At 40.2% G+C, this 11,514-nt stretch overlaps 1 protein-coding gene across 2 annotated transcripts; it reads left to right on the top strand.

Moving 5' to 3' along the window:
• The first annotated feature begins 878 nt into the window (after positions 1-878).
• Positions 879-11,101, top strand: oxr1b (oxidation resistance 1b). Of its 2 annotated transcripts, XM_038267291.1 has the most exons (7): positions 879-1,216; positions 3,315-3,395; positions 4,441-4,566; positions 7,930-8,082; positions 8,161-8,256; positions 10,065-10,138; positions 10,887-11,101. In XM_038267291.1, exons 1-7 carry the CDS (start codon positions 1,160-1,162, stop codon positions 11,020-11,022), a joined length of 723 nt encoding a protein of 240 aa, XP_038123219.1. In that variant the 5' UTR covers positions 879-1,159; the 3' UTR covers positions 11,023-11,101. The 2 variants fall into 2 exon arrangements, with proteins under 2 accessions (XP_038123219.1, XP_038123220.1); XM_038267292.1 differs by lacking the exon at positions 3,315-3,395 and having other exon boundaries at positions 880-1,216; positions 10,887-11,022.
• Positions 11,102-11,514: the final 413 nt, after the last annotated feature.

Below are 11,514 nucleotides of genomic sequence, written 5' to 3'. Positions count from 1 at the left end.
TACATCTGAATAAGTAAATAGAAATCGGAAGCAGAAGGTCTGAGAGACAAAACATGCTTTTTTATAATATATATATATCAGGGATGCCAACCATCCTGTATTCAGTGGAAAAGGAACGCACTTTGTCCCGTATTACTGTGAGAGTAAAAAAATTGTAAAAATCAAGTAGAAAATGAAGAACAAGGGCACATTAGATACAAAACTTGCGGTAAACTTGTTCCCGGGCCCTGTCCTGCGTTGTGCCCAATGAGCTGACAACATGTATGTAACAATCCAGAATCCCCTCATCGCACTGGTCGAGCAAAGTGTTGCTCACGGAGACGATTACAGAAGATAACAGCACAGTATGGGGGACGAACGGAGTAATTTAAATGCTGCCGCTACTTTACTCAGCTTTACTCTGCAGAACTTAAGACAAACAAAACCTCACTGCTGCAAGAGCTCAGAGGAAATACAAGTGGGACAAGTAGGCTATCGCCACATAATGGGGCATTGAACTAATGATTTTCTGTTTTCTATTTTACAACTGTAGCCTACAGTCATCGCCTTTAAGGCACAAATATGTTTACAAGTTTGCTGTTGCACCAAAAATGTATATTTCATATTCATTTTTACACTTTGAAGTTAAGCAGGACAGGCTGATTTTTAAATACTCAAGAGATATATATATATATATATATATATATATATATATATATATATATATATATATATATATATATATATATATATATATATATATATATATATATATATATATATATATATATATATATATATATATATATATAATTTTTTTATTCATTTATTTATTGTTATTCTAATCCGCTTTTTATCATAGGACAATCTGATAACGTTTAGGTAAAAATAGTGTAGCTGGCCCTTTAACCTGTGTCGGTTATTAGGTGGGAGGGATCGAGTTTCTTTTCTAACCAATAGGAAACCGGCTTCCTTCCAGTCTGGTTTTGTGATTGGACATCAGTGAAGTCACACACGTATGACGTCGCAGGGACCCTTTGAGGGGAAAAAATAGCTTCTATTTTAACCAAGCCGCCTCCCAGACTTTCTGCCAAACTCATTCTGCTTGTCTCAGAGGGACACTGACTAACTTAGGAGCTGTGATGTGACTGTGGCTTTAACATCGGCCAGGAAGCAGGAAATGTTCTCTAGGAGGGGGAAGGACCAAGAGGAACGGCAGACCCCTAAGTACACCTGTGTATGTCCTCTGTGCTCTTGGCCTCTTGCGGCATTATACATTTCTTTATGGGCAGTTGTTGTCGTTAGCAGGCTAGGCGGCTAACGTGCTAGCCGATTAGCTGTTGAGTTTTGAGTCGGGTTCAAAGGAGAGGTTTACCGACACCGACTCCTCTATTAAGTTTAGTTTTGAAGCTGTTTCTGTGAGCTAGAAAAGTTCCCAAAGCTGACTGTACCTCTGTAGAAACACTCATCTATTCATCAGCACATGTTAACCCTCTGTTTAACGAGTTTGGGCTCAACTCAGTTGTTTGTCAGACCAAAATATTAGATTTCTATGCCTTTTATTAATCATATTTTATATACACTTTAGGTTTTCTCTTTATTAAAGGCTTTACTAAAATAAAGCAGGTCGACTGCAAGCAAAGTTATAATGTTATAGATTTAACCTGCTGATTTTAGCAGGTCTGAATTTCTACCAAAAAGTTGCAACCTGTCAAATATTAGCAAAGGATCTTTTATTAAAAATTGGGACTGTGTGACAAAAAAATAGGACTTTCCTTACATTGAAATACAGATGATACTTAAAGGACGTAAATCTCTCATCAAATTTCATTCAGTTTTTGCATTTTTCTACCTTTCTCAGAAGAATGAACACTATATGCTGTTTTGCCTTCAAGAGACCAAACATTTCAAACCATAAAAATGCCAAAACATCTTTTTCGCTTTAGATTTTGACAAATGACTGTTGGTGATTTTTTTTTTTCCTGATTCCAGTGATGACAGGAACCTAAGAATTATAGAAAATCTGAAGTAAACATACCTGTACAATTTTATGAAGCCTGAGATTTTTGTTGCAGGTGTATGGTCTGGAAATTTAAAAACTGTTTTAAATTGCAAACTTGAAATATCAATAAAAAAGTAAATCCCTTTATTGTCCTTTAATGGGGAAATCACTCTCTGCATTTAACCCATCCCCTTGGGAAGCGGTGGGCTGCCGTTGTGCGGCACTAGAGGAGCGTGTGGGGTTAAGGGTCTTGCTCAGGGACCCAGGGTGGAGGCTATAGGGATATATCTGGATACTTCTAACCTTCTCATAGCACACACACTCTGCGCTAACCAATAGAACAACACTCCCCCATTAACACATTAACTAGCACAATTGTTCCTCATAAAAGCTGAGCATAGAGCTGCAGTGGACAGAATGTGCCTTTAGATGAACCTGCGTCCTGCTTTAGCATGTTGTCAGAAGCCATTATGATCTAATATTTCTTTATTGAGCCCTAGTGAATCTTTATTTTGATTTCCTTTGCATATTTAAGGGGGATGATTTTGATTGTTTACATCATGTCTAGTTTGTCAAACATTTGCTTATAGTCGCTACACCAGCAACACTGGGAAATCTAAATCTAGTATTTTTTTCCTAAAATAAGTGCATTTGTTCTTGGATCGAGGAGGTAATGGAGACATTTTGCCAATGGAACAAGACAATATACACTTAAAATAACAAAAAACACAATTTTATTGTCTTATTTCAAGTGCATATTATCTAATTATCTTTTTAAGAGTAAAAATACTCATACCATTGGCAAACTATCTCAGTAACCTACTCAAATTAAGGGTAAATACACTTAATTTAAGAAATTTTTTTACTTATATCTGGATCGTTTTTCCAGTGAAGAAGCGCTCCATGGAGTAAAGCGCAGCATGTGTTGTTTTGTTGTTGGATTGTAGCCATTTTCAATATCCCAGTCTGAATAGCTTTGAGTCGTTGCTGACAAACAGCTCTAGCGGGAGCATCACTAAGACCTCAGCATCTGTGTTAATAAGAGGAGTCCTCATACTTTATTCATGTTTTTTTTGTTGTTATAAAGCTCATTATTTTGGGAAGTATAATTCGTTACACAAACATGCAAAACAACCAAGTGCTCTAAAACAGGCCTTGTTCTTCCTCCTTTTCTCTAAACTCAGAGATCCTAGGTGTTGGGAGAAGCGAAAAACCACGCTTCACTACTACTGCTAGTTAACCCTTTCAGAACTCATCTTTTCTTCCCCTCATGGCCAGCGTATGAAAGCGGTCAAGTTTTATTTTGCACTTGTCCCTGTGTTTGTGCTGCCAGGTAGTGTCTCTGACGGAGTACCACCGTCGGATCGATGCGCTAAACAGCGAAGATCTGCGCTCGCTCTGCAAACGACTCCAGGTGCCCCGTTTCACCGTCTGTCTGCACTGCTTCTGCCCGCACCGTCTCCTCTAGGCTCCCTGCGTCCGCTGCTGTTGCAAACAGACCCTAAGAAACAGCAATGCTAATAGTAAACAGAATCGGAGGAAAAGTTTCAGCTCTTTCTAATCAGTTAAAGTTGCAAAACCAAAAGAAAAGTTTATCATTCTGCTACAGAAACGTTGGTCTGTGAGGTTTTCACGTGACGTCAGTCTTATCTGTGTGTGTCAGGCCTTCCCTCTGTTTTACACACGCAGCTTTAAAGTCTGTCGATTTAGTTATTTATAAGTTAGCAATAATTTGCAGCTACATATGCAGATTGTATTTAAGACACATTAAGGTGGGTTGCTTGGTAAATAGTGGATTGTAGAATGCAAAAAAACTGACGAGGAGACAGAGGGAGCCTGTTGCAATGATAAGAGGGCGGAGTGAGACTCCCCTTACAAGATGAATGATCTGTGGGACAATGCAGGACGGCATTATTTGAATTAGGACTGAAACTGGAGAGGCCTCTGGCCGCTGGTGGCAAAGCGCTCCACAGTCGACCTCTGTTATCCAGAAAGATAAATAACCTGAAATGGTAAAAAAAAAAAAAAAGGAGTCACATTGAAGAGAAATTATACATAGTGTTCATTTCCTATTCACTTTCTACATTCCTGTTTCCCAGACAGCATCTCTGTCAGTGCTGCCTAACCAGTCCTGATCTTCCGGCTTTGGAAACAGACAGGCACACACGCAGCTGTCTTTATCAGATCGTTGGGTTTTTACTTAACGTCCTATCTATAATTTAGTAGTTTAAAAGAATGGACAGTTTTATTGGAGCTTTTTGTTGAAATAACCTCATCTTCTACTGCTTTTATTAATTGATATCCTGCTGTAGCTTATAGAGTTATATTCAGCCTGGCTAGCTGCGCTAGTTACACCTGTTGTCTGCTCTAAAGGTAAACCAGGAGAACAGCTGAACCCAGTCAGTGTCTGTGCTCTCTGCTCCATGGTGTGGATCGCTAACCATAATTTGCGCTTGTAGATTACCACCAAGGAAGAGACCAACTCGAAGCACGGCACATCCATCAAAGCTGAGCTGGAGCCTGAAACCTTCAAACCCAACCTCAAAGAACCCAGCGAGCTCCTAGAGGCCGACCAGATAGAGAAGGTAGGTCAGCATTTCTTGCATGTCACGTGTGAGACAGAAGCTACCAAGCTAATGCCGTGAGGCTAAAAGTTTATATGTGCAACTTTATAAACATCTCATTTTAACAAAAGGACACATTCAGCGTTTCACAGAGAAGATATGGAGGAAATTCTGTTCCTTTATTACAAGAAAACATGTTTGGTTAAAGGAGAAGTTCAGTTTTTTACACTTTTAGCCCATTTTCTGTAGTGTCCAGGATGAAATCGAATGATCGACACCAAAAGTTTGACAATTGCTCCTGTCTCTGCTTTTTGGCTCATGCAGAATCCCCCCCTGGCTGCTTTAGAATGGCTAGCATAGAGCATGTCCGATAATGTCCTTAAAACAACCTTAAACATTCTTTTTTTTAAATATGCTACTCACCGGGTCGTCAGCGCTGTTCAATGACGTTCCAAAAAAAGTTTCGTAAAGAAAAAACGTTCCTGTAGTGTTTTATTTAGCATTTTGTAAATCCCATTGAGTTCTGTAGGAATAGTCAATATTCCGCTGCCACCGGAAACGGAAATGGGGCCTGTTTACACAGTTGTAGTCTTTTCGCTTCACTCTGTGTACTCCGACGTCGAGGTGCTAACGTCTCTGTTAAACACTTTAAAAAACTCTGAAAATGGAATACGAAAGGTGGATTCTTGATTCTCGACGTCGGAGTACACAGAGTGAAGCGAAAAGACTACAACTGTGTAAACAGGCCCCATTTCCGTTTCCGGTGGCAGCGGAATATTGACTATTCCTACAGAACTCAATGGGATTTACAAAATGCTAAATAAAACAAGACAGGAACGTTTTTTCTTCACGAAACTTTTTTTTGGAACGTCATTGAACAGCGCTGACGACCCGGTGAGTAGCATATTTAAAAAAAAGAACGTTTAAGGTTGTTTTAAGGACATTATCGGACATGCTCTATGCTAGCCATTCTAAAGCAGCCAGGGGGGGATTCTGCATGAGCCAAAAAGCAGAGACAGGAGCAATTGTCAAACTTTTGGTGTCGATCATTCGATTTCATCCTGGACACTACAGAAAATGGGCTTAAAGTGTAAAAAACCGAACTTCTCCTTTAATGAAACTTTTAGAAACTTCTTGACTTAAAAAGGGTTTTATACTAACTTTGATTTGTATTTATTTTAATCTCTTTTACATTAGCTTTTTTCAGTTTATTTATATAGCGGCAATTTCAGAATCAGAAATACTTTAATAATCCCAGAGGGAAATTACTTTTGTTACACGCTCTAGTTACAGTTTTACATGATATACAACACACGTCATCTCAAGTAGGGGTCTGCGAAATAATCGTCATGACGATGCATCGCGATTCTAATTTTTGTGGTCTGCTGCATCGATTCTTGATGCCAAGTATCGATTCTTAATTACCAAAAAGGAATAAATAAAATACATGTATTGTTGGCACACATCAGCCAGAAACAAGTGGAATACAACTTTCAGTCCAGTAGATGTCGCTGCGGATACTGCGACGATTCATTCAAAAACAAAACATGGAGGAGACTGAGAAAATTTGTCCAGCTCCATCACATTCCAAGTCAGATGTTTGGATGCATTTTGGCTTTAAAATTAAAAAAAGTAAAAACAAAATTGATATGATGCACGTCATTTGCAAAAGGGGAAATGTGAAACATTTGAATGTTTCCATTTCATTGGTTTAATGGACCACTGAGTCCATGTAAACAGCACTGTTATTTTAAGTTTTATAAATCCTAAGCACTTTTTGTCAGTGTGTCCACTCCAATAATAGTAATATTTGTGTCCAGTATTTGTTTTCATGGCAATACCTTTAAAAGTTGTTTCAATAAATAAAGCTATGTATGAATTCAGTTGCGTTCAGCTATGTATCAATTGAAGACACTATACAGATCATACACAGCCAGTCAGCCACTGGTAGCTGTATTTTTTTCTTACAGTGTTCAGTGAAAATATCGCAATGCATCGTAATATTACAAGTATCGCGATGCATCGTGATAGAATTGCATCGTGGCATGTCAATTGTGATTCGGATCGAATCGTGACTTCTTTGGCAATACCCACCCCTAATCTCAAGGCACTTAACAGTTCACCAGATTGTACAGTCATTTTGATTCAATGTTTTCTATCTAAGGAAAACCAGTTGATTGCATCGACTTATTGACTCGAATGCAATCGCTCACACTACGCATGCTTGTAGCGACAGTGGAGAGGAAAAACTCCCTTTTAACAGGCAGAAACCTCCAGCAGAGCCAGGCTCAGTGTGAGCGGCCATCTGCTGAGGCCGACTGGGGTTCAAGGAGACAGAAGCAGAGAAACACAGCCAGGCAGACGAAATCCCGGTACAGAGGGAAAGGGAATGTATCTGTGAAGTGAAATATGAAAAGAATCCAATTCATAAAAATCAGAAACAGGAAATTTGATTCAACAAATTGAAAATATAAAACTTGTTTAAAAAAGAAAAGATGGAAATAAAGTTAAAACATTAATTCTAATAAAACACTTAAGGAAAATAAAAGTTGATTAAATTAATTCAGATATCCAGAAAATCGTTAAAAATAAATGTTAAAAACCTTTTTGGATTCAAATATTTAGCAAAGTTTCATTTCCAGAACACATTTTTTTTCCAAATTTCCATTTACAGAATGTGTTTCTTGCTCAGGAACATTATTGAACAAAATTCTCTTCATATATTTTGGTTGTTCCTGAACAAAAACAAACAAGCTTCCATTATAGAGTGTAGCAAATGAAAGCAGGTGGTTTGTGTGAGAGGTACGACTTCTGGGAGTAGAAGCAGCCTCTGCTGTGACAGCCGTGCGTCTGTCTACCCATGCAGCTGTTGTTAGGGAGCTGAATCCTACGCAGCGTTTCCTCACACAGAAGGAGCTGAGTAATTACCTGATGCGTCACGAAAGGCAACTGCATAAGCCGTTGGGTTTTTTGGATGGTAAATAATTAGTAATAAGATGAGTTTTATGATCCGTTTTACAGTCTGTGCTCATAAAACAAACGATTTACCGATAAACCTCAGAGTCTCTGACGTAAATCGGTTTGATGTTAGAGGTTGTGTTGATGATTTTCACATTTAGTCGCTGCTTTTCAACGTTCCTGCCTTGGGCGGCTTTATCTCGCCGTCCCCACGGCGTCTGCAGCCCTGCCTGCGGGCTCTGGCCTGGGACCGCTCTTTCTCTAGTGTCTGATCTAGATGTTTGGAGCCCCTGTTAGTCTCCTTTAAACACCAAATGGTGTGAAATGTCACTGCACATGTAATTGAGCGTCCACTACTGTGGCCTTTTGCTTCGGATGTATTTTTTTTCTTCTCTCCCTTTGATTCCTTTCTCTCTCTCTGTCCAGCTTGCCAGGAATCTTCCACCGCGGACCATTGGTTACCCCTGGACGCTGGCGTTTGGCACATCAAAGCATGGCATGAGCATTAAGACGCTGTACAGGGCCATGCAGGGCCAGGACACCCCGGTCCTTCTGGTCATCAAGGACAGCGACGGCCAGGTGAGCCAGAGCCCAATCAGAGAGGCGGAGCCTCATCCGTTCCTGCCTCTGCTTAGCTTCCTCCGCTTGTTTCCTCAGGTATTTGGTGCCCTCGCATCTGAACCCTTTAAAGTCAGCGAAGGCTTTTATGGCACAGGGGAGACCTTCCTGTTTACCTTCAACCCAGATTTTCAGGTACGACACCTGTTCTGTCATTTCAGGATTTCAAACCTTATTTCTAATCAGAGGGGAAACATGGACGCGTTAGGGTCATTCTCCAATCACAGTCAAGAATATATTTTAGAAATATTTTGATTTGTTCTGCTTCATCAAAATGTGCAGGAACATTGATGGTGGTTGTCATAAAGTTACATCATTTCAATTCGATTCAGTTTATTTATATAGTGCCAATTCACAACACAAGTCATCTCAAGGCACTTTACAGTTCATAAATATATATATAAATATGATATATAGTGTAAATAGGATATATAGTGATATATAGTATTGTTGTGAAAATGGCCGTTTCTCAATATGTGAACCTGTGTGTTCTCATGTCCTCGTGAAACGTCATCAGCCTCAGCACTAGTACTGTTCCAGTTCATAACAACAGCAGACCGAGAACGGACAAAGTCCCCGGATGTTGTTCTCACCTCTCCCTCTTTACCCAGCATGCATCAGAGCAGACTTGTCCATTCGTTCAATCCGAGATTGACAGCTGTCCCAGCATGCACTGCAGCAGCAGCTTCCAATGGAGCGCTCACAGAGCTCAGAGTATTAAGTTAAAAGTTCTCTTTTCTGTTGCTGTTGTTCAATATAAGTACATTATACTTATATTGAACAATATTATACTTTTAAACATCACTATATGGTCTATTTACTGATTTAATGCGTAGTTTAAAAAAGAATTCCGAAGATGAGAGGATCGCTGCAACCAGCAAACCTCTCGAGGTAACAGCAGCCAGGTCTAACGTTAGCCCGTCTGCAGCAGCCCTCTCTCTGCATAGCTGTGTGTGGCGAGTTGTTTTTGGCAAAATGTTTATTTGATTTCTGTTTATCTGACTGTGTTCATTATTATTCCCCCACTAAATGAAAAAAAGTCTGAATTTATTATCATGAAGAGACTATTAATAATAGGTAGTTAAATGCAGCTCCAGACGAGCCGAGCGTGTGGTGATGTCATCAGTACGCTTCTGTTCCAATAGATCCATATTTATGCTGCGTGCTCCCGTTCTCCCAGAGTCCAGACTATCCTGTGTTCTTCTCATGAACATACTTGACGAGGACATGAGTCCGTACTCGCGTTCTAGTGAATTGAGAAACGGTCAATGTTTCGTATTTCTTTTAAAATCTCATAAAATGTTAGCATGCTTAATCTCTATTTTAGAGCTAGCATAAAATATACTGAAAAAACGCCATATAAAACGGTATTTTTCAGATTATTTAAGTCCATTCAAAGGAAAAATGAGGTGATTGGAAATGAACCTCTTTGATTTTCCGCTTGTTTCCCTTCCTTCCTTTCAGCTATCGCTGCTTTCCTGCCATCAGCTCTGCTGCCACATGGTGACAGCTGGTGTGGCTGCAAGTCGGAAAGAAAAAGTTAGATTTAACACAGGGGCAGGGATTCTTTTTATAAAAAAGAAATAAAATACATGTATATATTTCAAGCACATCACACTTTAAGTAACGTCAAAGTTCTTGTTCAATCAAATTTAAATTCAGTCTTATAAGGCACAGATAGTGTAAAACTTGCTTAAAGAACATATAAAGAAAAAGACTCAATGTAAAATCACATTTTATACACTATAGATAGTGATTTATCAGGATTTTATTTTTTTATAAAAAGAAAAAAACATCAAATCGTTTTAGTTTTTTTTATTTCTGCCTGGGATATAAATTCTTTGACTGTTGGGGAATCGGCCTGTAAATAAGTCATTTCCATTGAGAGATCGCTGCTGTGCTGTTCTGCTGCTTAAACGCCACTGAATGCCTGTTCTCCACAGGTGTACAAATGGACGGGCGACAACATGTTTTTCATCAAAGGAGACATGGACTCCTTGGCTTTCGGTGGAGGAAGGTAAGACTGGAAACCAGCTGATCAGATCAATCCCTTATTGGAGAAATCTGTCCGATTTCTTAAAGTACAGTAGCAGCCATTCAAAATGGCCCTTCCCAGTCAAACTCCAGCCGAATGGCGGCCCACTTCCCTGCAACTCCCAGCAATATCCCCTCCAACTTCCAGCCACTGGCCTTCTCCTGGGTGCATAATTTTTATTCTGACTCCACCCTTACATTGAATTACAGGGTCTGACCAGGAGATGATGCTTCTCTTTAGATCTTTATGTCCACAAATCATAATAAAATATTTCAGCACAGATATTGATGTTTAAAAAAGGAATCTCAGGGGACCAGCAAAGGGCCCATCAAGGACAAGGGGAAATTTTGAATGGCTACTACTGTACCACAACAGGAGACCTCACTCCCTGCTTTTATTTTGAAAAGCTCTTCCAAGAACCCAACTATGGTTCTAAAATGGTCAAACTCAGAGGTCAGAGGGTTTTAATTGGAGGCTGCAGGGTTGCAGGGTTCTTCACGCTGTGATCCGTTCTGAGATTGAATCCTGATCATTTCTCCTGAATGTCAGGGAAACAGGACTCTCTGAGATCCGGTTTAGGTTTAATTGAGTGTGAACATATGAGTCTGTTATAAAGTCAGTGACCTTTAAGTCCATAAAACCCCCTGAACATTAGATTGATCAAAGCTTAGCTAACCAGAGGGCGCTAGCTTCAAGCTCTGTCCAACGTCTCTGTGTGTCTCTCTTCCAGCGGCGAGTTCGGCCTGTGGCTGGACGGAGACCTGTACCACGGCCGGAGCCACTCCTGTAAAACATTCGGGAACCCCATGCTCTCAAAGAAAGAGGATTTCTTTGTGCAGGACATAGAGGTGTGGGCTTTTGAATAACAGACTGATGCCCCACAGGGAAAATAAAAAAAAAGAAAGAAAGAGACGTCCTCCAAAGGATGAACCGAGGAGTGGACCTCCTTCAGAACAATGGCAACATCCCAAACCTGACTGCACATCACCAGGCCTCCCCTGTCTGGAAGCCAGCTACCGGATGCTTGTTGTGCGTTTCTACTGCAGTTATTAAGGAGCTTTGTTTTGTTTTTCTTTTCTCTGTGTGTATCTGATTACTGATTGCAGCAGATTAGGGAGAGAAAAAGAAAAGGTTGTATCTTAGAGGCAGGGTGGGGGCAAACTGGACGTCCTCCATGAAGATGATGGCGGCTGAGGTTTGGGATTGCTGCAACAGTGGATCAGAACCTCCAGGAAGCCCAACCACCTCCTTCTTGGATCCGGTTCTTTCCGTAGAGAGACCCAGGTTAGAGGGAGAGACAGGAAGCAGGAGCTGAACCCATTCCTTACAGGATCTGACATCATTCAATCCCAGAGAGT

Source organism: Cyprinodon tularosa, unplaced genomic scaffold, assembly GCF_016077235.1.
Source record: "Cyprinodon tularosa strain WSP-4 unplaced genomic scaffold, ASM1607723v1 ctg669, whole genome shotgun sequence".
Taxonomy (NCBI): Eukaryota; Metazoa; Chordata; class Actinopteri; order Cyprinodontiformes; family Cyprinodontidae; genus Cyprinodon; species Cyprinodon tularosa.
This window is presented reverse-complemented; position numbering and strand designations above follow the sequence as displayed.